Below are 26,475 nucleotides of genomic sequence, written 5' to 3'. Positions count from 1 at the left end.
GATATAATTCTATTTTCATTTCCTTTCATTTCATTTCCTTTGTGTTCATTTCCTTAATTTGGGAGGTTTGGTGTATATCTTTTCAATTAATTATCCCTTTGGGAAGTTTTTGAAATATATTTTGACTCTATGGTTGTTTAAGTAATACTCTTAATGTCCTTGAAAGAATGAACATTGTGTTCTGTGGACTGCTATTACAAAAGGACAAAATCATAACGTCTCTGAAGTTTGAATGGCACCAGTATCACCCTGTGTTAATGAAATGATTTTGGTATTACAACAAATGAGTTTTCTGAATCCATTCAATATTAAAGGGAATTGGATTGTAATTAGAGCATATTTCACAAAGAATAAAAGGGTCCGTTATATGTGCTTAACTCTTATAGCACCTAATCCTGTAGTGATTGTGCTCTGGGCACGTCTGCCCTCATGTGCAAAGGACTTTTACAGTGCAATATTTGTGAAGATGAAAATGCTGTTGTGCTTTCAAGGCTAAATAGCTCCCCCAGGAGGACAGAGCTGCAAAGAGAATAAACTTCCAGAATGCATTATTTTATATATATAAAGCAAGCATTTTTGTAATATTTCCTTATCTGGCTCTTATTTACCACCATCTAGTCTTGGTGTTGAGATCCAGATCTTTATTTTGTTGCTCACATTTGAATGGTAAGATAACTGAGGTATTTAAGCGTATTTAAGGTATAAGTTAAGGTAAGATAACTCAGGTATTTAACAGGTTTCAGAGTAACAGCCGTGTTAGTCTGTATTCGCAAAAAGAAAAGGAGTACTTGTGGCACCTTAGAGACTAACCAATTTATTTGAGCATAATCTTTCGTGAGCTACAGCTCACTTAGCTGTAAGTGTAGCTCACGAAAGCTTATGCTCAAATAAATTGGTTAGTCTCTAAGGTGCCACAAGTACTCCTTTTCTTTTTGCAGTATTTAAGTGAAAATAAGTAGTTTCATGTTTTCAGTGTGTAATACAGCACATGCTTTTTTTCCTGTTAAGCTTACTGTGGATTGTGTAACTAGTAAAATGTGCCGGATTGTGGGACAATTAAGTCTTTTTATCTAGAGAACAGGTACAGCATGGGCAGCTGTCATGCAGGTTCCCACACACACTGCGAGTTTGCATCAACCTGCACTAGCAGGGACCATCTGTAGGTGTCAAAGCCAATTCAGTGGTGTGCAAACCTGAAACTCTGAAATTTCGAAAAGGCTTGGGCTAGCCTTGGATCATCTTTCCCAGTGGGACCCCTCATTCCACTCCAGAAAAGACTCCTTTATCTTTGTTTAGGTAGGCTCCTGTTGGTGGAGAGAGCCAGCCTATCTGGGGAGTTGCATTTCCTTTCTGGAAAATATTAAGGTGGAGGTTTGCAACAAATGTGGATTGTATTTGTAGTTGGTGCTTCAGACATGCAACAGGAGGTATTTTATTCAACTCTGTAATCTCAGACCCAGGCAGTTTAACAATTGTTTTCAGCCTTTGATTCTTTAACTGTTTATTAGCTAGTTGGTTCTAAGGTCAGATAAACCAGTGTATTCCAAAGTTGTTTTTCTGTGCTGAGTTACTAAGGAGAGCAATTTACCATTCTTCAGAAATTAAACGTGCTTCGCTGCAGTTTCAGTATTTTTCTGTTGCAAAGTTTCATACCAGGCTTGATGACAGGTACATCATGAAAAATACACAAACTGGCTGAGTTGAGAGAATGTAGGTTAATTTGAGTGTTAAATTGAGCAGAAATTCAGGGCGATGTTTGTCAGGTAGTAGGGAGACTTGCACACACAAGTCTCACTTCAGTGCAGTCTTGCTTGCTTTCTTGCTTGCTTTGTGTTGTTTCTGAATAAATTATTAATTACTGCTTTTTTTTTTTTATTTGCAGCCTGTTTCAGCATTATTGCTATACTCGTGGTGGCATGCGCCATACTTCTTACACTTGTATCTGTGGCAGGTAAGATCTTTTTGTGTACTTCTGTAATATTTATTATCAAGATCCCATTGGAAGTATGTAAAATTATTTTTACCATATATGTCTGGATACAAGCAAAGTGAGCTTTAAAGTTTTGTTACTGAGAAAACAATGGGGAGATGGCTAGCACTGTGTAAACCAGATAGGTTACAGATTCTGCTGCACTCGGGAGATTATATGATTACCGATATTGCCAGTATCACGTTTATGCTCACGTCTCTGGGGCAATAGGTTTTTTTTAACGAAACAGCATATGAAGAAAGACTTAATATCTTCTCTTTGTAGCTAAAAAAAGGTACTTTCTTTGAAACATTCTTTCTTTAAAAAAAAAAGAGGATTTCATATCATTTTCAAAATTCCTGGTCTCTAAATTTATTATACATTGCACATAAACAAATCTTTTAAGGAAATTTTGCTCCAGCTCTCTTTGCTTGCTGAACATCTGCTGTTGAAATTACAGTTTTGTTAATATTGCTAAAATATCATTTGTAATTCTATAAACATAAATTTTTAATATGTAGAACTAGAAGACAAAATGGTAAATATTTTACTACAGAGATGTAAAACTCATTCTGTGAAGAGGATTTAGGTGCATTTTTCATTGTGATCCATGGGCAGATTTTCAAAATTAGAGCCATATGGTACCTTCAGTCCACAATAGATCTCCCACTGATTACAGTGAAAGGGTTGCTGTATCAAATAGTATAAAATAGCCTTTATACTGTAAAGTAAACTAAACTTAGGTTCATAAAGTTGCTGTTGCATTCAATATCGCTCGTGGGCAAAAATGACAAAGGGCACTTTTAGGATCGCTGTTTTTTTCTGCCATTTGCAGAAAATGCTCAGTTGCTTTTTTGTAAATGTATTTACTCTCTTTGCGTGTAAAATTATATAATTGCATATGCAGTTTTGATACTGAATTGTGCACCTAATTTGTTTGAAAACTTGCCCTTTATTCTCATTTAACTTGAGAGTTCTTGCCATTTTCCTGGGAGGTCAACAGTTGATTTTCAGTCACTGGTCTGATGACCTTAGTCGCGGTTTCCCACTTAATAGGATGGACCGTGTAAAAGTTATCATCTTCCTGGTGAAAAGAGCAACAAAATAAGGCAATTTTTTCAGGGACAACATACTAGGCAGATTGAACTTGCGGAAAAGATCTACCTGTTGAAGGCCTCTCTCAGTCGTAGTGTGACTACTGGGAGAAAATACTGAAAATGACCAACATCGATGGCCTTGTCTTCCAGGAGATCCATGTCGCAAATTAAGAAAAAGTCCATAAATACAAAATCAATGGCTATACATTCCTAGCCAGCAATTACCATCCAAAATATTGGTTGGCAATTTACATAAAGCAGGAGATCAACTTAATATATGGTTCTACTTCCTATAGCACACAAAAGAAACAACTACAATTTCCATGTGCATCGACAAGCTAACCATCGTTCATGTATATAAACCAACTGGTGCACAGTGGCCTTAACCAGCTTGACTGAATGCATAGGATCCTGCTGTATTTGTGCACGACTTTAATAGTCACCACATACAATGGGGCTATGCAGCAAGCAAATGATATGTTCCTCCTTTTTGATGCAAAACAGCGCATCACTTTCCATTCTGCAAGATGGGGCAGAGAATACTGCCCTGATCTTATGATCTTATTGGTGTGCCTAAAGACAATTCAGGCACACCAATATCCACATCATGGATCATCCTTGATAACTTCCCAAACAGCCAACATAGACCAATACTGACCCATATTGGCATTCAAATCCCAGTTGTCTACTCAAAGTCGGCGCAGCGCTGGAACATCAAAAGAGTAGACTGTGCCATTTTCACTAGGACACAATCTCCTGCACTCCCCCCGCACCAAAGATGTTTGACTGTTTTACTGCACTCCTAATCTCCATTACAAAGAAGAACACGCCCCTGGGACACAGGTCATCATACATTCCAGGCTGAACTTCAGAGAACCAAAAGCTCCTCCACAAATATGACAAATGTAGAGACACAGAAACTGGAAAAGCCCTCCTGGCGTCACTGGATGCAGCAAGGGGGAAATGGTGGCATGAATGTGTAGAAGGTCTAAACTTCACACACTCGAGCAGATGCACCTGGCATCTGCTGACACACCTGGGGGTTGCAAATCCCACATATGTCACTAGCCTGCAGGTGAAAGACAGTGCCACCACTGCTAAAATTTAGTGGACAACAAAACAGCCTATGAACAAACAGTATCGAAGACAAGTCCAGCATCAACTTCGGCAGGTGTTGTCCACGTCCACTCCATCGTCCCAGTGGTCTGGACACAAGTAAGAAGATCGATGCCACCATTGCAGCCACAAAATTGGGAAAAGATGGTATCTATCCTGAGTTCATATGTCCTGGGTCCACTTACATGGAAATGGATGGTGCAGCTTTTCACCAACATCCTGAAGACCAATGAAATCCCTTGTGTGTAGAGAGAAGCCAAGGTCATTGCACCCTTAGAGCCTGGAAAACCTACAGATCACCTTCTAATTATAGACCAATATCCGTCTTGTGCATCAACTACAAGGTGATGGAGCATATGATTCTGAACCAAACTGGGCCCACTGTGGACACCAGCCGATCCAAGGAGCAAGCTGGTTTTTGACAGCACAGAAGCTGCTACTTCTGGTAGCAGAACCAGGTCCTGGCTCTCACTACAAATATTGAGGCTGAATTCTAATGAAAATTCAAGACTGATACCTGTCATCGATCTGTCAGCAGCTTACAACAATCTGGAAGGATGGTCTGCTACTGAAACTGGCCAAAGTGATCCCCATGTGTGGATTTTCAGGCTGGTGAACACCATGTATATGTCAGAGCATAGGTGCTGACTCCGTAGGTGTTCTGGAGCTGGAGCACCCACGGAAAAAAAAAATTGGGTGCTCAGCACCCACTGGCAGGCCCTATCAATCAGCTTCTCTCCCACCCCACCCCCAGCACCTCCTGCCCACCACTGATCAGCTGTTCAGTGTGGGCAGGAGGCGCTGTGGGGGAGGAAGAGGAGTGGGGACAGGAAGAGGCAGAGTGAGGGTGGGGCACACACAGGGGAGGGGGATCCTCTTTATGAATTAAATTAACATTAGACTTTTAACAGTAGAAGGTGATAATAAGCATGCTTTCTCATATATTAGGAACCCCAAACTTGTTACAAAATAGACCTTTAAGATATACAACAAATAAATAGCTTGTGAAGATGACTCTTTGGGATAATCGGATTGTACAAAAATCAAACTATTGGAGCTGTGTATTAAAGCCTGTTATTCTATTAGTGCTGAGTCCAGAAGCTTCAAGTTTTGTAGCTCTAAACACTAAAGAATACTTATATAACTGAATCTGTTCTGTGAGATACAAGCCCTGTTCTAATTTCTATAGAGAAATAGTGTTTTGAAATAAACACAAGTTTGCTGTTCAGTTAAATAAAAATTATGCATACATAGTCAGTTAATATCTACTAAATTCTGACAGGATTTTCAAAATAGAAATGACTTCACTAATTCATTCATGCTTTTTTCCCCCTCTCTTTCTCAAATTACCTCTTTCTTTTCTGAAGAAATAGAGGTACCTGAAAGTTCTGAGTGCTAGTAACTAAATGAGTTTTTATTAAACAAATCACAAAAGAAAAAGAAATCAAGAGCAATCAGTGCTGCAATTCAGTACAGAAATATATAACTTTGCATGAATTTTTAGTGTAAGCTTTCAAAATTGTTGCCATTCATCTCAAGATGGTTCATCTCAATCAACATGTCAAAGACAGTACCAAGATTTCAATGTTTTGTTGGTAACTGAATAGGAGTTTACATCTTTTATTTTAGTTTACATCAATATTTTAGTTTACATCTTTACATACAGATTAGTCACCTTTAAAAAATCAATAAACTTTATTACTAACTATTATTATGGCTGAACACACACACTTGGGTATCAGATTGCACCTTGAAGGTCTTCAGGTAATTTCAACCAAGACTATATCACTTCAAAAGTAACGTTAAGTGTAGATGTGCATAAATGCAATTAAATAAGAATACCAGTATTTGGTTATTGTGGCAGGATGGACTAGGTCTGTAGGCCCCCTACTGGAGGCCTCCTGGCCCTGCATCAGCCTGCCTGAGAATAGAGCAGAGAGAAGTCCTCCTGCAGAAGAGTGGCCAATCAGAGGGGCTGATGGAGCAGTCTGGGGCCAGAAGGGCCCTATATAAGACAAGCAGCAGACCAGAGAACTTCAGTTGCAGTGTGGAGCTCCAGGAGTGAAGACTGGGTGGCTGAAAGAGCAGCAATAACACAGACAGCTCACTGTGGAGAGCTCACTGCAGACAGGACTGAATCCCAGGGAAGGCTGCTGAAGACCAGGTGCCTGGCTGGCAGGAAGAGCAGCGGGAGGAAGGCCAGTGCGGGCAGGCTGAAGCCCAGGGGGACTGAGCACAGAACCTGGCCTGGTCAGAGGTGCTGAGGTGGGCCCTGCTGGTCTGGTTGAAGACTGAGCCCAGGGGGGCATGCTGAAACACCACCAACTGTGGGTACTGACATAGGCCCTGGCTGGGTGGTTGAAGAAGGCAGTGCCTCTGGGAAGAAGCCTAAGAGCTACGGCCCCATACCAGGGCTATAATCAGAACTCTGGACTGTATACCCTGGAAGGAGGGACAGTGTCTGCAGCTCGGCCGGAGGGCTGAGTCGCTGAAGATGCACCAAGAGAACTATCAGCCGGAGGGGTGCTCGTGAGAGGTGGGTGCCACCCCAATATAAGAACTAAAACTGAAAGCAGGATCACACCCAACCAACCAAAGGGGGGCTGTCTGTGAGAGGCTGGTGCTGCCCTGAAAAAAGACCATGATTACAGGTAGATCAGCCAGAGAAAAGGGGGCACCCATGCAAGGTGGTTGCCGATCCCGTTACAGTTATTGGTAAGTAAGTGTGTGTGTGTGTATATTCACTCAGATGTGTGTATATTCAGATATACCTGACACTTACAGAGCACTTTTCCTACTTCAAAGCACTGTGTAAATATTATCCTTTTCAGTACCCCTGGGAGATAAATATGTAGCCATTTTTACATCATAGAAAACTGAGAGGTTAAGTGACTTGCCCAGTGTCACACAGTGAATCAGCCAGAACTGTTACTCATGAGCTCCTTCCTCCTAGGCCCAGTCCTTTCAGACCACGGTGTCACTCTGTCAAAGATTAAAGCAACCACCTCACAGCCACATATGCTTTTTAAAATTAACATTGCAAATAAAGAAAGGTATCCTTGTAGCTGTGTTGATCCCAGGATATTAGAGACAAGACGGGTGAAGCAATATATTTTTTTAGACCAACTTCTGCTGGTGAATGAGACAAGGTTTCGAGCTACAAACACAGGACCTGAAGAAGACCTCTATCTCAAAGGCTTATCTCTTTCACCCACAGAAGTTGGTCCAGTAAAAGATATTACCTTGTCTACCTTACCTTGCTTTATAACAGTTGCTCAAAATAATGTCATAAGAAATTTACAAACATACATTGAAGTGATATATTGAGCATTTTAGTAAAAGCATCAGATATTGCAAGAATGAAAAGGCAGCATTAGAGAATCACAGCTCTGCAATCTTGCACCTGAACTTGGAAACTTCTGTAGGATATCCAAAATACTATATACTTTTATTGTATACATTTCTTCCAATATTACTGGAAAGTACTAAGCAATGGTATACACAGGGCAAAGTACCCAGATCCTGAGCTAGGAGTAGAAGAATCATGAGATTCCATCCTGAGATGAGTAGGGCTGGAGGTCGAACACCTTAGGAATACATTCTGAGAGACCAGAAAGATTGACCAAGGTGCAGCTACAAGAGCACTAGTCTCTTACTTCACAGGTATGATCAGCAGCTATTTGGCAGCTGTTACCTCAGACATGGGTGTTTCTCAGGTACTAGTTTCCTCCATTGGTTATCGTAGCTCCCCACATCAAATGATTCTAGTTATATAAGAATAGGTAAGTAAAACGGCTCTTTATATCTGTGGACCTTTATAAATCCTCTTGAGTCAGGTTGGTAGAGTTAATAACTCGCTCTGCTCCTTTCTTTTAATTATAATAAAAAATTATAATAAATTCCAGCCTCTCTCAGATCTAGAAGTGTAGAGAAGCTGCTTAATGCTCCCTTTTGGATTAAAATTATTCTCTCTATATCACAGAGGAAGTAGCTTGCTGTTGTAGTTTATGGTATCTTAATTTTAATTCAGGTTTTCCTGATATACTGCTAATTGTTCGTTTCAAATTGTCTGTTGCTATAGTTTTCCCCTTTTAATTTCTGCTTTTGTTATACTCTTTTTTAATTGCTGCTATTACACTCCACTTCTCTTCCTTCTGCTCATTTCCCTTTTCATGGTCCTTTCTGACTGACAGTATGTTCTGAACTTTTCTGACTCCTGCAGTTTGTATTCTCTTAGTGGCATGAATTTACCAAGTTATCTGGTCTTTTCCAATTCTTCAGATTAGTAACAATTTGGAAAAATTGTTAAAGGAATTAAAATAGAGGCAAAACATCCTCTGGCAAAACTTTTAAATTTGGATGCCTAAGATAGGCATCTAGATCCCTATTAAGGTGTCTAAATATTTTAAATATACGTCATGATTTTCAGAGCTTTTGAACATCATACTAAGTCAGTAGAGTGACAGGTGCTCAGCACCTCTAAGTTTTAGGATGCTTAAATATAGATTTGTCATGTACCATTTTAACACCTTTGCTCTCTGGAAGCAAAGTAATTATTTCTAAATTAAGGATTGTGTATACCACCAGTGACTAATACTAGCAAATCATAGACCAGTCTGATTTAAAATCCAGACTTTATTTTTTAAAGTTGCTTTGAAGTCAGCCTAAAAGTATAGCTGCAGCCTTATATTTGAGCTGACTTCTGGCAAAATATTAGAACTTCTCCCTATGGGCTGGTGTTACTTTCCTGGAGGTGATGTCTGTAGGTCCCAGATGGACAGGCTTCTATGACTTCACTCATACAGAACTTTTTCCTCTCTGGTTCATGGAACACTGATCTTGATAACTTCTGAGAAGGCCATGTGTCTTGTCTCTCTTGACAGAAGCAGTAGAAGACAGTGGGTCATGGGCTGAATGAAAAGGAAATCCCGGAAGACTAGTGTGGGTAGATTAACACGCCAACTTGGTGCAAACTAATTGTCTGTGTAGACAAGCCCTCAGAAATGTCCTTCCAGTTGAAGGAAAATTATATTTGCTCCTATGCATTTAAATTAAAGAGAGGGTTTAAAGTATAGCAATTAGTGCTCATTAATAAAGGAGTGATCTTTACTATAAACCTCTACAATTAAACCATAACCTGAAATCCAGCATCATTGGATTTGGAATACCTGTTGCTGAAAACATTCTGCATAGTACACGTTTCCATAGTCTCCGTAGTTTTTCAGTACATGTATTTTTGGAGACTGTTTTACATTTTATATATTATAATAAAATTATAAATTTATATTATCATGTAAAATAAATTAGGAGAATCAATTTGCATAGGTGCACGATCCTCAAAGCAGATCCCATCACATGGTTATATGAAAACTAGTTATCTACAGATACATTATGTCAGAATCAAGCCCTGAGGCGCCATGTTAAATATATATTTTTAAAACTGCTCATACAATATTTATATCTTGTTTTGTCCTCACTTTTTGTAAAAATATTTTTAAATTATATTATTGAAATAACACAGCTAAAATAATGACAAACTGTTGTAGGGCTTGTTTTCATGCATGTCTGCATGATAACATTACAACCCATGCATACACGAGAAATTAACCAGCTGTAGGGCTCTTTATAGTAGAAGATATACATTTAATGTTTTTCTCACTTTTATTTATTCCCATAATTATCCACACTCACCAAGAATGAATAGAATCATAAAATCTTAGGGATTAATCCTACTAACCTTCGTCTTTCAAGCTCCCATTTCAATGGGAGTTTTGCCAATGTAACAAGTGCAGGACCAGGCCTCTAAAAATTAGAACTCCCAACACTTGTCTTGGGAAAGGATTCCATAGTCTGTTTGAGATCATCAGGAACTTTTGCTGTTATTTGACCCAGTATGTTCTTTAAATTTTTTTAATTTTTGGTTACACCATCTTAGATCAACCTACACAATTCTTCTTGGCATTTACAACCTTCATATAAATGTGTACAGCTATTTTTTTCTTCGACCGTCTCCTCATCATTTGGCCAAGTAATTGAAAGTGGGGCTGGTAGCACTGTCTACTGTTAAGGCTGTCCGACTCTTCCCATTATATGACTGTGTTTTCAGTTGCTTATAACTTTGCCAAACTTTGCAGGTTGATGTCTGTCTCTGGCCAAACTGTTTTTGAAAAAATTCAGACAGGATGGTTCAGTAGTGTCTGAGAATAAGGCTTAGGAAAAATATGTGTCTCCATGCTTTGCAGCAGGGACTTGAAATATGGCAGAGGAGTGTGGTCTTTGTGTCAAGGATGTGCCTTTTACTGTTCCCATGAAAATCTGCCCAGACTTGGTCAAGTTGTAAACCTTTGAGGAAAAATCACTGTTTGCACATGCTCAGTAGAGACTAGCTAGAAATTTGCAGCTGAAAACTCCGAAGATTCCATCCACACTGAGCTTGCTGCAGCTTGGAACTGAGTGGGACCTTCTCTGCCATTGCAGCTCCAAGCTGTGCTGGAGTCAGAATGGAAGGCAAGGAGATTCTCTCCTGCGTTCTCAATTACCCCCCTGCTGATACCCAGGCAGTATGAAGAAGGAAGTTGCCTGATTCAAATTTAGAGGGGACAAGAGGTGGACCATGGAATGGGGACACTAGATTGAGACAGGAGCCAGAGTGGGGGAGACACTCACAACTAGGACAGGAGGTGGGGGCTAGAAGGGCCTGGAACTGACTGGGCCAGGAGACTGGGATTGATTGGAAAAGGAGACTGGTATTGAGATCAGGATCCAAGGGAGGAGACGAACTGGTAGTCGTATGGTAGGGAAAGGCAGAGGAATTAATTTGTTACAGTTGGAAGGTATGAAGTGAATGAGGTAGGAGATTGCAGGAAGATAAAGGACAGTCTCCTGGTTAAGGCAGTTGAATGCTGCCCTGAAGAATTTGATTCTCTGCTTCTGACACAGAGTTCGTATGTAATGCTAGTCAAGTCACTGAAACCAAACTTTTTGCACGTTGTCCCTTTTTGCATGTGTTCCTCATTTTCTGAATGCCTGATTTGAAACCCTGGGGTCTGATTTGCAGAAGTGCTGAGTACTCACAGCTACAATTGAATTCAATGGAGCTGTCCTTGAACATATAAAATACTGTATAATGCTAAGAACTCTGAAAAATCAGGTACTAGATGTGTCAAATTGGGCACCTAACAGTAGTGGATACTTTTAACCTTAAATTTCTCTATGCCTCAGTTCTGCATTTGTGGAATGGAGATAATATCACCCTTTCATTTCACAGAGCTGTTGTGAAAATAAATTAATAGTTGTAAAGAACTCAAATGCTATAGTGACATTCACCATAGAAAAGCCCATGAAGCAATTATTAATTCTGTATTCAGAGCAGGCTTTGATTAATATGCAGTAAATAAGGCTTATGGCCACACATTGAACAATGAGGATGAAACAAAATATTGAATAGCTGCTTATGAAGTGAGCACCAACACTTCTTTGTACTGAATGAGGCAGGGGTCCTGTGGAGAAAAAATAGTGGACAATCATGTAAATAAAGACTGTACCATGTATGTGCAGAAGGGGGCCAAATTAAAGTTGTACGGCAATTTTAATTCTGGCATTTCTTAACTTTTGAGTGCTTGACATTGTAACCTTGTAATGTTTTTAATGTTTGACAGTTCCTTTCCTCATAAATCAATCCCACAACACTCAGATTTTGGTACTTATAATACGAAAATCCTTAGCAATGAAAAGAAGTTTTTAAACAGGGCCTAGACCTTTAAACTGCATGCATGCAGAATTTGTACATGCAGTTGCTATGAATGTACACACAGTTATGTTAATTTCATGGACAAGTGATCAGTTAGACAAGTGGCCATTTCTGTGCACAACTACTAAATATGCATTGATTGTAAAAGCTCTCTGCAAATAATGCATACGTATTTTCATTTCTCTAACTGCATGTGTACAGCTCTAAAAAATCTGGCCTCAAAAATATTTTAGAGGGATACTTTTATCCATGATGTGACTCCATTGAATTCACTGGAGTTAAGCCTAGGATGAATTACATCCAAGACACTAAGCCACCCTTTGACCGGAATTGAGAGAATCCTATTTGAACCAGCAAGGTTTTGATAAAAGGTTAGTCGCATATTGACAGCTGAAGTTGAGAGGTGACACAGATGCTACCAGTATATCTGTTCTGACACATGTATTTTTGGCTATAAAACAATTCTTTTAGCCTCTGTGAAGTAAAAAATGAGAGAGCACCTATCTGAGAATAGCAAAATGAAAATCAGTAGAGTTAGAGATCTCTCCTATCTTTTAACTTGATATTTGACAGACCTAGAGGAATAAGAGTAGACTAGACAAAAGAAGGCACCGTGGCCAAAAATAGGTCACTGGATGGATCATGGAGTTTTCAGAAATGTGGAACAAGTGCCTGTACTTCTCTGGAGACTTCTTGCTTCCCCTGTGATTCAGCAGTTTACTTAGTCTGGTTAATAAGAATAAAAAATGTATTTTTTACAATAAAAAGCTGACTTTCTCTTTTTACTCCACAAAAAAGTAAATATGTCAGTTGTTATGCTTTGTATCGTGGCTGACATCTTACACTGTGGCAATATTCCCCTAACAATCTGGGATGTAGGGCTCATACCTAACCATGCTAGAGGTAAGTTGGAACAGCTCACTTGCACAGAATTTTTCCCTGCCCCAGTAACTCTTAGGGAGTTATTAAACATCCCAGATCTTAAGTGAAGATTCAGTTTTATACCACTGTAACATTTAACCTTGAACAGGGGAACTTCTTATTTTAAAAATTAAGGACATTCTCGAAGGAAGTAGATGGATATTAGATGAAAATTACTTTTCTGTTGTTACATATATACTACTGTAGCATACATGGGGCTGCACCACACAATATGTTCCCTCCCACAAAAGACTTACATTCTAAAACCTAGATTTTCAGCTATGCCAATATCTTCTGTGCTCAGTCAAAGGGGATACAAAGCAGGCGGTTATGACACTGTTTCTGGAGCCAGTTCTATGTCAGCCTCAGCAGGTTGCATGATATTGGACCTTAAAATATCCTGGTGGTATTTTTAAGAAAACTATTTTACACTTTATGGTTTTCTTTCTCCTTGTGTTTTTAATTGTTTTGTATGTTAATTCTGTGTATTTTATTTTTCAATGTCAGTGGCAACAACTCCTCTGTTTTGCACTATGGACATGCTGGAGCCCCAAATGACAAGACAATTGAAGATGGAGACTTGTGGTAAGTTAAAGGATTGTTTAGTGTTTCTTAGGCAGCTTTAAAAAGAAACAGTCTCAGCTTTGTATTTGAGTTCCTTTATTCTTAATTTGAACAGTAAAAAGATGGCCACCTAAGGATTAGGGTCCACATTTTTAAAAGTGGTGTACAACTTTGGGTGATATGGCTTTTTGGGAGCCAAACTTGACCCGTTTGTTTTTTTCTCTTCGGAGGTTCTGGGCACCTGTGTCTCCAATGGGGGGTGGGGTGAGAAGTAAGGACCCAGATTTCAAATACTTAGTTTCATGGGTAATTCGGTCCACAGTTTTGATTGGGTGCATTATAGAGATAAAGGCCAACTGCAAAATCTAGATCCAGGTTTGTATTTGTAACTTCAAAGGAGGTGCTTGAATCTGGGTCCTTTAGTTCAGGTCCACATCTATTATTGTTTGTGGTTGCTAGTTAAACAAGTTTCAGAGTAACAGCCATGTTAGTCTGTATTCACAAAAAGAAAAGGAGTACTTGTGGCACCTTAGAGACTAACCAATTTATTTGAGCATAAGCTTTCGTGAGCTACAGCTCACTTCATCGGATGCATACTGTGGAAAGTGTAGAAGATCTTTTTATACACACAAAGCGTGAAAAAAATACCTCCCCCAACCCCACTCTCCTGCTGGTAATAGCTTATCTAAAGTGATCACTCTCCTTACAATGTGTATGATAATCAAGTTGGGCCATTTCCAGCACAAATCCAGGTTTTCTCACCCTCCGCCCCCCCCACACACAACTCACTCTCGTGCTGGTAATAGCCCATCCAAAGTGACCACTCTCTTTACAGTGTGTATGATAATCAAGTTGGGCCATTTCCAGCACAAATCCAGGTTTTCTCACAACCCCCCCCACACACACAAACCCACTCTCCTGCTGGTAATAGCTTATCTAAAGTGACCACTCTCCTTACAATGTGCATGATAATCAAGGTGGGCCACTTCCAGCACAAATCCAGGGTTTAACAAGAGCATCTGGGGGGGAATGTAAGCTTATGCTCAAATAAATTGATTAGTCTCTAAGGTGCCACAAGTACTCCTTTTCTTTTCGTGAATACAGACTAACACGGCTGCTACTCTGAAATTGAATCATAGACACACAAATATGCCTCTGGCTAATGACACAGGTGCTTCTGCAGATGCAGAAGATTGAACTAGGTAGGTAATGTCTTTATTAAACGTTTTAAAATTTTGTATAGTAGTATGTTGTCTGTTATTCTTGTTTGGTGTGAATAGTTTACTGAAAGCCATCCAATGTTCTACTCTATTATTCTGGTTTGTCACCATTTATTACTGCTTTATTGTTGTGGTTTGTCACCATTTTGTGTTAGAGTATATAGTATACTATAAGAAGTTTATCATATCATAGTGGCTAATAGGATTAAGTAAGATATATGATCATGATACAATAGTGGCTAATGAGTTATATCAAGATTTTCCAAATGTCAGCGTGCAGCTTTCAGGGAATCCATAAAGTGGTTACTGAGGGAACAAGAAGTGTTTCCATAATGTATTATGATATCATGGATTTATAATTTAACCAAAAGTGTTTTTAAAGAGTGGGGGAAATGTTATTAGGTGACTTCTTAGGCCAATGTTATGAATACAGTCCACTTATTTATGACCTAAAGCCTTGACCGTCATCTGTGGCTGTGTGCTGGACTGCAAAAAGACCTTCCTAAGGCCTGATGTAAAAGTCCATTGAAATCTGTGGAAAGACTTCCATACACTTCAGTGGACTTTGGATCAGCTTCCTAGTGAACAAAAGTCCAAGGGGAGATTTTCAAAAGTGTCTAAGGGATTTATGAGCTTCAGAGCTACTGACTTTCAGTGAAACTTAGGATCCTAAGTGCCTGTCACTTTTTAAAGTGAGATTTAGGCACTTTTGCGAATGTTACCCCATATCACAGTTGGCATCCTTTATAGCAGTCTCAACAAAGAGAACAAGGATTAGCATGGATCTTCAATTATCCTCTCACCAGAGTGATTCTTCTAAGTCTTTGTCTTGACTAGGTAAAGTTGGTTGAGTTTAGGCTGGGTTTAGCTACTATATGCTAGCTAAGCCTGGCTTCAAATCAGCCTTTTTCTTAATGTAGATGTAGGGTAGCATCTTTAGCTCAATTTTAACTAGTTGTGTTGTCACGTAGACAGAAGGCTGGGCTGCAACTTGACTACCAAAATCTAGCTACAAGTAGGAAAAAGGTCAAATTTATATCAGGTTTTCCTAGTAAATGTTAACCATTTTTCATAGTCCAAACAAAGCCCAAAGGAGGATTGAGACTTACTGCTGGTCCAGTGACTGTGGTCTTGCTCTATTGCTGCTCATGTTGTACCTGCTACGTGACTAGAGGATTTCAGTCCCTAGTGCTGGCATGCTGTACTTTTGTTATCTCTGTACTGTTTAATCTATTTGTAATGCGTAAAAGAACTAACAGAACACTAGCATAGAAATCTGATCTCTTTCATAATCACGGTATGAAATTTAACAAAATTGTGTAGAAGTATTTTTAAACTCTCTCTAGAGCAGTTTTGTAGGCAGCACTTTTTAAAATCTTGAGCTACCTTGCTGTAGCACAGTGCAGCTTATTTAGCAACAGGAAACTTCACTATTCTTCTCTGGATATTCTATCAAATTTTTAAGTTTTCATCTTGAAATACTCATTTGTTTAGTTGTTAATGAGCAACCGATTTAGCAACAGCTCTAATTTTGTTTTGGGCTGGCACACTGAAAATGCTAGAAATCCAATTATGAAAATCCTATATATATTGTTACACGTAAATATTTGTATTTTAACATACCTATAAGTTCTGATATTTGACTCCCCGTACATTTTGTAATGGCTGCTGGGAGCCCTCTGTTGGAAAAGATTGGGAATCCTACAGTACAACACATAAGGTTAAGAAAAAAAATTAGATCTCTCTGCCTGGTTAGATGAAGGCAGAGGTAGTGAAAGGTTATTTCTGCTCCTGCCAGTATATTGATACATAACTTGTTAAATTAATCATACAGGATCTGAAGGAAGACTTTGGTAGGAATACAATGATTTCTATGAAATATTCTTCAATTGAATTTTATACTTTTTTCCCCAGTTTTTTTCAGTTGATTCAAGTGGAATTCTGCATATGTTATAAATATTACATATTAAACAGTACATTGCAATAAACATGCAAGTCCGTAAACCATCTGGATACTGAAAAACCTGAATTTTGAAGAAATCATTAAGTGCCTGCTCCGTTTCTTAAATCTGTTACATCATCAGTATTACCTCTAAGGAAATCACAGGCAAAGTTATTTGTGATGTAACTTTTTTCCTCAGAAAATTCCTGTTACTCCTCTTTGTACTCTTCCTTCCAAAATGTTGCCAATTTAGAATCCCCTGATTTACAATACCAAGTTATGAAAATTCGTCTACCTTTAATGTGTTTGTGGGTTCTGTAAGAAATCAATGCAGAATTGATGCAGACCTCCAATAATGCATCAGAATCCATCAGTATGCAGGGTCTGTGCTAGAAGATCTCCATGCAAGACAAGGGCCATGTAGTAGAGGCACCTAGTGAGCACTCTCCTATGGCCGAGTATTGCACTTCTGTGGTCTGCCTCAGTTTTCCCCCTCAATGAGGTTTCTTAAAGAGCCTGGTCAAGGAGAAGCCAAACACTCTGCTTTACAGCAGTATATCTCCCTTTAATAAAGCCTTCTGAAAGGAACACTTGTATGTTGGTTCAAAGGCTTTTGCCTCAGAGCCTAGATAAAACTTGAAAGTCCCCTAAAGTCTCTAGATTCCAGCACCACCTCCTTCTGCTGTAAGGCCTCAAGCTTCTCCGTTGCCTGGAGGGCTCTGCAGGCTTTCCCCTACTTGTTCCCCTACTATGCCTCTGTGCCTGGAGCACTTTTGCCTAGTTCATGTTCCCTGAGAGCTCCCCTCCTCTGGATTTTCCTTTCTCCGCGGGGAGCCCTTGTCTAACTAAGGCCCTTATCTTTTTATCATGCTCAGGTACCTTAGCTGCATTCCAGTTACTCAGTGAGTTAACTAATCCCAAGTGAACCTGAGTTGCCTCATTACCTCTTTTGAAGCCAGTCAGAGGTAGGCTGGGCCCCTGACTCCTTCAGAGGGCCAGCTACCCTCTGATGGACTGTAAAAAGGATTCCTCAATCTCTAATAGTGAGGCCTATGTTTTTAGGTGTATCAAACCTCTCAGGCACTGTAGCAGCCTAGCACAAAGCATATGAGGTGTCATACACAAAAATCAATGCACCGTATTAGGAGAATCTATGTACTTTATAGACCAATACTCAATTCATTTATAACCCAGTACATTTAATTAACTATAACTATCACTATTAACATAAACCAGTGTTCCATATACAAGTTAATATGTTTTAAATTAACATCCACATAGTGAACAAGTAAATCAATATGGTCCACAAAAAAGCTGTTTTCATAAAGCAAATATATATTATTCATGCAGTCAAAAATGTCATGCAAATGAATCAGCATGCTCACTACACGTGTTGATCACAAGCATACATGCAGTAGTTTGATTTGAAATTGCATTTAAACAAAATCTTTATACCTGAAAATATTATCAAATCAATGTATTACAAATGCAGCCCGCTCCAATAACATAAGTCAAGTAAAGCCAAAACACTGATTTTCTTCAGTCATCTTAAACCCACAACAGCACGGATAGAAAATGAGTTTAAGGCTGAAATTTGCTACATTATGCCAAAGTATTGCAGCATTTATTTTGTCATAGGATAACGACTGTTCCTGGAGCCATGCTGTAACTATGTTTCAAGTTAAAAAGGGGAGACATTTGGGCTAGAAAGACTGAGAACGCACCACTCTGTACAAGGGTGACACAGTTCCAGTTCTCTGGTGTCTTCTGACCCAGTCCTACCAATGCTGCCATGTGGGACACGGAGCCACAGGACAGTTATGGAATGAGAGGGAGGCTGGCAATAGAAAGAAGACTAGGGTGTAGTGGATGGGGGTGGGGGAAGGGATGCTTTGAGGGCAGCAAGGGGACATTTGTAAAGCAATGGAGTGTCACAATGTGGGGAAATGACATTCTTTTGGTTTGGAGCTATCTGTCCCTTGAGCATAGGGTAGTTGAACTGGATGGAGTCTGACTCCTGCTTTGCCTTCTGGGAGCATCAGGCAAGATGTCAGTTTCCCACATTGGGCTCCTCTCCCCCTTCATTGTCCTCAAAACATCCCCTCTCCCTTCTACCCTAGGAAGTAGATAGGCATCTGGCTCTGCAACTGTGTAGCATGGGAACAGTCCCAGATGGTAACTTGAGCTTGACAAACCTTGTTGATGCTAAATCTATAATGTGTACTTTTATATTTTGACTCTGAGATGTATCCAGTAGAATCATTTGAGTTCATTGTATTCAGTTTGCTAGGTTGGTGCTTAGTACAATATATTTTTGTTGATTACTGTTACTGCCAGTACTGTTACTGCCAGATTGATGAGGGAATTTTATAAATTCATTGATTTATTGAAATTGATCAGCAGGGTTCCTGCAACCTTTGATAATTAGGAAATGATTCCTATAATCCTAACATAAAGACTTCATATGTGAAATCCAAATTTAAATTTTTTTAAATGCTTGAAAATACATTTGAACCCAGATGCCACAAAAAAGAGAATATGGCTGCTGTTGCTGGACACTGTTTTATGTCTGTATTTTAAGGTGCATGTTTCTGTCTTTTTATTGTTAATAAATGTGCCCCAAAGAAAATGTGGCATTTAGTAAGTTAGCTATTTTTGGCAGCCTTAAGCATTTGATAACATTTTTAGGATTGGTTTATATATTCTTGCTTTCAGAATACTGAAGATAATCAGAGTCTACTTAATTGCTTTATTTTCTTTAAAAAAGTTTTGGATGTATCCCTGTAGTTCACACTATTAACACAGAAGTGATCTTTATTCTTAGTGGTATGATCTCCCCCTATATGCATTTGTAATGCTCACTATCTGAGTTCCATGCACTTTGATAAATAGAATCCTGTGAATCTGTTATATACACTTAACTCACAGTGAAGTTAGTTGGTGTTTTCTGTGCATGAAATCTGCAAGACTGGGCCTGATTGTCGAAAAGACGACTGAAGAGAAATACATAAAGGATTCTAGCCAGCCCTAAAGCAAATCCAAGGATGTAATTCATTAGGGGGACTCAAATGAAGTCATAAATAATGAGAGCCCGGCATGAACTACTTATGAAGTGCAGCAGACCTGTGAGAGAAAATGTTAGCCTTGTATTCACTCTGGAGCTATATATTATTTATACAATAAAATTAACTGTAAAAGTTTAAATGGGAGGATGTTGGAGTTTCAGGTGATATTTTTGCTTTTATTTTACCATTTTTTAATATTTTCAGTTATTAGTTCACTGATTCCAATGAAAGTATTAGAAAGTGCTACAATATCTTTTGTGAAGAGGGCTACTGTCCCATCACACCCCTTTGCTGCCATCATTGAGCTAGTACGTCCACACAATGATGTCAGTAAAATAATCACAGCTTTATTTAGTACTTAAATTCTGAAACCTGAGTGCTATAGACAAGTTTTATTCAAGTAACTGTTTTCGTCATAAGAACTGCATAAAAATATAGCCTTAATACTGGAATAATTTAAATCTACAGCAAGAAATATTTTATTTTATTCAGATTTATTTTCGTTAATGTCGCATCTCTAGTTTAAATCATTAGCATAATATTGGCACAGTGAGCACCAAAATTAATATATAAATTGTCTCTGGGAAAAAAAAGTCCTCCCATAGAAAGAAATTTCTCTCCCTGATGTTATTAGCAATGTATTGTTAATCTCCAGAAAAAAGGTGAAACATCCACGCAAGTCTAAACATCTTTGTATAGTGTGTTAGTATATAACTACATCATCTTCTTGTATTATAATACTGAATTTCAATTTGTTTCTTCCCATTTGGCATAACTAAGAATCTGCAATTTAAGGGGATTCAAGATTAACATTTGTTTATTTTTCATAGTCTCACTATGAAAAGTGTCTACCCTGTTTGAACCACTGGTCCTCCCACCAACTGCCATTCCAGAAGTTGCTGGTTTTGCTCATCACTCAATCTCTGCACTGAAATGGCAGTATAAAAGAAGAGAACAGACAGATAAAGCAGGATGAATAGAATGAACAGAAAAAATAGTCCATTTTGAGCAATTAAGTGCATCTACATAAATGCACAGAAAAGATACACGGGAGACTTTTCAGGACACTTGTAGTTGATAATGATTATTCAAGACATATGAGGAATATGGCAGAAACTAGGTTACTTCTTGTAAGAGGCTATCAACCCGATATGAGTGTTGGTACATACAGTCTGAGCCCCTCTAAAACAACACAGATAATCTATAATTGCTTAGGTCTCATATTTCCTTCCTTGATCTAAGAACACAATATTGGTTTTTAATATTAAAAGCCGTGCCATAATGCCTAAAGTTCTGGATTTATTGAATTTGAAATACCTCAGAATATTCTCCATAACTAAATTATTTTTATTCTAATTTGCTGAAAACCATTGAGCTAGTACATCACACTATTTCTTTGTGGGAATGAGGGGGAATCTCTCTCTCTCTCTCTCTCTCTTCATTATACTAGGGTTTTTCATGTGCACCAAGCAGCTAACATTTATTTCTTTAGTACAAAATACTGAAAGCATTTGTTTAAAGTCTTCATCCATTAATGTATCAAATGAACTTTTTAAACAGATATATTAAACAAAAGGATAGGTAAAATTATTTGTCATGTTTTTTTAATTCTGTTTTAGAAAAACTGCTGCTTTTTATTGTTAGTGCTGCAACACTTAACACCAAACACTACACACCAAAAATGATTTTGTCCAGATGGGGGCAATGTTGCATTAAAAAGTGAGGACTGAGTCCAATCTTTTTGTATTAAAAAATACTGTTTTCCCCAAGACTGCTTAATTGTCTGATATTAAAACAGCTTATTTTATGATAGATATTTTATTCTTCTATATTTATTATTTTTTAAAACATTAAGGACTGCAAATATCCCCAGACATTAATATATCATATGTAAAACCTGAGCTGTTTGATATGGCTAAGCTAAGTATTTTCACTTGTCTTGTGCATTTTTATGGATTTTGAGGTTCAGTGCACTAATGATGTACAAAACTGATAGACTTTTTAAATTTTTTAATCTGATGCAGTTTGGAAACATTTTGTTAATATCTCTGTTACTGTTGTGTTTCTTAGAAGTAATATAAGGAATTAAATTGGTCACTACTTTTTTTAATGGTAGAATGGAGAAGCAACAGCCTGTCCATTTCTTTTAAAATTGCCCTTAAATTTTATTCAGTCATCTGCCGTTAGTTTACATTTTTAGTAAAAATTAGTTGTTTTTTTCTTATGGTATATGCATGGTTCATTTTACGCTAATTCACAAAAATCTGAACTTGATTAAAAATAGAAAAATGTATTTAGTAAGCCTTTTATTGAATTGATTTCCTTCTCTAATTGAACACATTTCCTGTTCATACTAGATAATCCACGTTCCAAGTTTGAATTCTGCTTGAAATGTACAAGCATTCTAAACCAAAGCAAAGGTCATGAGCAACAATGTGCTTTTTACTGTAAAAATACTTCATTTTTCATTTAAGTGCTGTATTTTAGTCTTTTAATTTAACTTTCTCCTTAGGACACCATGTTAGTCTATTTCTCCTTTTTTGTCACATTCAGAAAATTAATTTTATTTTCTAGATTTTTATGGGCTCTTAGATTTTGTTTGGTACTCTGTAAGTAAGACTGGAGAGTTGCTTTTGCATATCATGTTCCTGGTGTCATTGGGAGTTTGGTTGAATAAGATCAGCAAGACTAGGTCTCGTATTTTACTAAATGACAGCTGAATTTAATATTTTCTATTTTAAAATATATTATTTAGCATAATAGAAAATAACACCCACAAAAATCAAAGTGGCTTTTTGTATTTTCAGCACATATAGGCAAATCATGTTTGAAATACTCTCTAAAAGATTAGGACTTATATTGCATTTCAGTAGAAAAATCAGCTTCCTAAAATCATCTCTTTTCTTGGTGTCAGAAGTTAATTCACAGTAGCATTGGAGTGCATAGATACAGAAGAACACAAATGCTGAGGCAAATTCAGCTTGGCCCTTAAACAGGTGCACAGTTCAGAGGAAGGGTACAAGGGAGCCTCCAGCCCATCCCTTAAATGCCCTGCATAAAAACCATGGATAAGCCCAGTCCCAGTCTCTACACTCAGGGCAGTTGAGGGACTGCTCCAACTCTGTTACCCAGGAGCAGTCGTCACCCAAAATGTTCAGTAGCAGGTATGCAGCCTCTGTGCACCTGGGAGCTCCAGAAGGCCTTCTCCTCAGGCATGCCTTCCAAGGCTGAATGCCTTCCAGTGCTTCCTCTAAAAGGAAACAGTTCTACACTGCCCCTAAATGGCACCACTGAGCCCTTCAAAAGCAAGAATGTTTCCCAATTGCAGTGGCATATTATCCTCTTGAGGTGCTGCCATGAAGAATAGACCTTGTTTCCCAACAGATAAAAATGTGCTTTCCTGTCGCTGGCAAAACACTCGTGGCACATGAACATTCAGGCACTGCTGTTCTAAATTACTGCCTACTGTCTTGATTGCTGCACATTTGGCTTGCACTTTTGGCCCTGTAAGGAGGAAGGCTGGCAACGCTTGGCTTTGTCTTCTTACAGCATGTATAGTATTGTGAAGTGTCTGAATAATGGATTAATTTGGAAGATGACAGAGTTAAGTAACTCTAAGGTTGCCTGCTTCAAAGCCAAGAAAAATCATGAGATGTTTCTGAAATGAAATGAAATGAAGTATTGCTTTGTTCACTGATGCTGACTCAGTTTTATCCATGGCAAAAGTGGGAAGCACTGACCTTTTACATATATGAGAGCTTGCGAGTATTTACAGTAAAATCAACAATCAAAGGTCTGACATTTCACCTATTTCTCTAAGCTCCACTATTTGTTTAGCACACACAATCTTTGGTGCTGAAAGTTAAGCACCTAAATGGAAATTTTAACACCTAAATAACTGTGGGCTGACTTTAAAGGTACTGAATGTGCACAGCTCAGCAGGAGCTGTGGGTGCCCAGTATCTCTGGAAATAGTTGCATTTATTAGGCGTCTGTTATAAAATTAGATGCAAAACTTTCGTTCCTATGTATAACCATATGTGAATCATTTACTTTGTGCTGGCATTTTCTAGCCTTCACCTCATCAGGTCAGAACCAATGGGGTGTTCCCTCCTGAGCTTGATGGAGAAGCATCCAGCTGCAAACAATTTACAGGGTTGCACGCTTTTCCATCAGCCTTCTGCTGCTGTGACATTCTCACCCTTGCCTCTGCAAAAAGAAAGTTGTTACAATGATGCTTCCGAATCTTCTGTTTGGAGATGGAGGTCTCAAGCAGATGACAAGCCAAAGTTGCAACCACGCTTAGGAAAGCACTAAGTGCAAGGCAGGCCTGACTTTCCTTCAGGAGAGAACTGCTTCTGTTAAAGATCTTCATAGCTGTAGCCTATTGAGCAGTACCAGAGGCAGAAAACACAGTGATTCAACAAGTTGGTAGACTTGTAAAGGAGGTAACCTCTTTGAGGAACTTTCCCTAAATTTTTTCTGACCTCATGAATATTCTCAATTGCAGAGATGCTAAAATAGAATACTGACACTCTTCTTCTGCAGCTTCCAGTGCATCCACGGCTGCCTCAGTCCCTCTTGCCCCGCAACCCCAAGCCCTTAGAGAGTCTAGCAGTAACTCCCTCCTCTTCATTGCTACCATTGCACTCCTTGTATTGAGCTGGCCACCTCCCTGCAAAAACTCAGTGAGTCATGGAGAATGAAAAGGCTTTCTCAGAAGCAGAGACTGGCTTCCATAGCAGATGATAGCTGTGCACAAGCTAACCAAGGTGCCTTTGGCTGCATCTATACGGAGAAAGTTAGGACCCATGATTTGCCACCAGTACAAAGCTTCCCCAGTGGTAGCACATTGGGCTGTATCAGAGTGTGAAGACTTATTTGATTGTTTTTTTTTTTATTGTTGCTCTTTATTTTCTGATATTTTCGCAAAGGGCAAACAGTTAAAACAAGGCAAAACCCAAGTACAATCTCTTACCCTTGTGTGAAGGTAATTAGAAAATGTATATAGGCTGTTACCCCTCTACTCTGGTATTTGTTGAAGCAGCTTTTAGTATCCAACTGAATGAGGTTTACAATTCATACCCCATGAGATGAACAGGGCTTAACTTCCAAAATTCATATTTAATTCCAATGGATATGGAAGAAAGAGGGAGGTCCCATGCTGCTGCTGTCTTTGGAGACTGTTTTCTTCCATACCAGGGTGATGGACGGGCAGACTGCTCCAGCAGCTTAGAAGCTTTGCACTGTGCCCATTTCTACAAATCTCTCCGTACCCAACTAGTACTGCTGCTGCTCCAGTAAGCCCACACCTTCTCCAGTCCTGTGAAAGGGAACCCCACTCCTAAGTAGTTTAGGAGCTGTGTTCCTGGGGAAGCTGTTTGCCAGCAGAGTTCCATAGCTTTCCTGCACGCCTCCCAATGTCCCTGTAAAAAATACTGAGGCCCCTTCCACAGCCGGCTGACCTTGTACCCTGCCACCTACTTCCTCAATGGACCATACAGTCCTCTCTCCTGCAAGGTCTTAACTAGCCAGAAAGTTCTGCATGCCTCACTTTATGCATGCCATGCTTTAACTTTGTACAGACTGTAAAGCTCCGTGGAAGATCTCTCACACCACCACCACCCTGCCACCGAGAGTTGTGGCAGGCTGGCTAATTTGGCAAAGCTATCTGAGGCTTGGACAGTCTGTCACTACTTCCTTTGAAGGGCAGCAGCATGAGAACCAGCACAGGAAATGGATTGAATTCCCTCTTCTGGTGAAAACACAAAGCAACCAGACAAGGAGGAAGACAGCAGGAAAAGTATGAGAGTGCACGGTGGCAGCATTTTGTAAATATATGTAGCACAAGCAGATTTATGTGACAAAGGTTAATTATGCAGCCATTTTCTAGATACATGACTGCATTCCCTGTATAAACCATGGACCTAGTCACTATTGAATTGACCTGCTTTGAACAACCAGTTTAGAAGTGAAAGGCTCAATATTCCATTACCAGTGTTGAGTCTAATTTCCTGCACCCCATGTTCTGACCTACTTGAATCATGCAAAGAGAACAGAAACAGAACTGGCCACATCTCCGCTGCTGGAGAGCCCTCACTGGGTGTAAAGATAGTAAGTAGGTGGATCCTGCACCCTACCACAGAGATCATCTGACTTTAATTTTGACTGTACACAGAAGGTAGATCTGTAAAGTAAGGTGGCGGTTTGACATAACATTAGAAAGAGATGATTCTTTCATTTAACAAATACCTCATGCAGTGACTTTATGCCTATATATTGAGAAAATAAACCTGGCCATTTACACCTTATATTTTACAAATTTAAACTGATAAGCAAAGTGCTCTGAGGTCCTTCAGTATCGAAGACTCTTAATCAGTGTTATCAAACCACAAAATATTTTCCTAGATTTTAAAGCCAAAAATATAACTCTGAAGTTACCTTTTACTATACAGTGTGCTGTGTGAGTAATAGGACCACATCCTGTTCATCTTATTCACCCAGTAGTCCCAGTGTGACTCTGATGGGTAGGGTGAGGAGGATCTGGCCCATAGTAACAGATATTACTTTCAAAAGCATGTGAGTGACTTAGATGCCTAAAATTCCATTGAACTTCAATGGACTTAGGTGTTTTTGAAATTATTTCCAAGGTCCCTAAATTATATTAAATATTAACATGGAACCTAACCTATGTAGTAAATGGAGAGTGCAGATTAGTGCTTAGCAACTGAACCTAGGACCTTCCAAACTTCCACTGAATAACTGAAAGGTTTCATATAAGAGAGAAGAATATCTATTAGTTCCCTTCTGCATTTATTTCTAACACAATCAC

General features: G+C 38.9%; 1 protein-coding gene across 3 annotated transcripts in view; it reads left to right on the top strand.

Moving 5' to 3' along the window:
- The window catches only part of PEPD (peptidase D), a 223,290-nt gene that overhangs the window by 132,673 nt on the left and 64,142 nt on the right, over positions 1-26,475 (top strand). For all 3 annotated transcript variants that reach the window (XM_077831255.1, XM_077831256.1, XM_077831254.1), the window contains 2 exons: positions 1,883-1,951; positions 13,361-13,438. In XM_077831255.1, the coding sequence (XP_077687381.1) occupies positions 1,883-1,951; positions 13,361-13,438 (147 nt within the window). The remainder of the gene's footprint in view (positions 1-1,882; positions 1,952-13,360; positions 13,439-26,475) is intronic.

Source organism: Eretmochelys imbricata, chromosome 12 (genome assembly GCF_965152235.1).
Source record: "Eretmochelys imbricata isolate rEreImb1 chromosome 12, rEreImb1.hap1, whole genome shotgun sequence".
NCBI lineage: Eukaryota > Metazoa > Chordata > Testudines > Cheloniidae > Eretmochelys > Eretmochelys imbricata.
The sequence above is the reverse complement of the archived record's forward strand: the minus strand, read 5'-3'. Positions and strand labels throughout refer to the sequence as shown.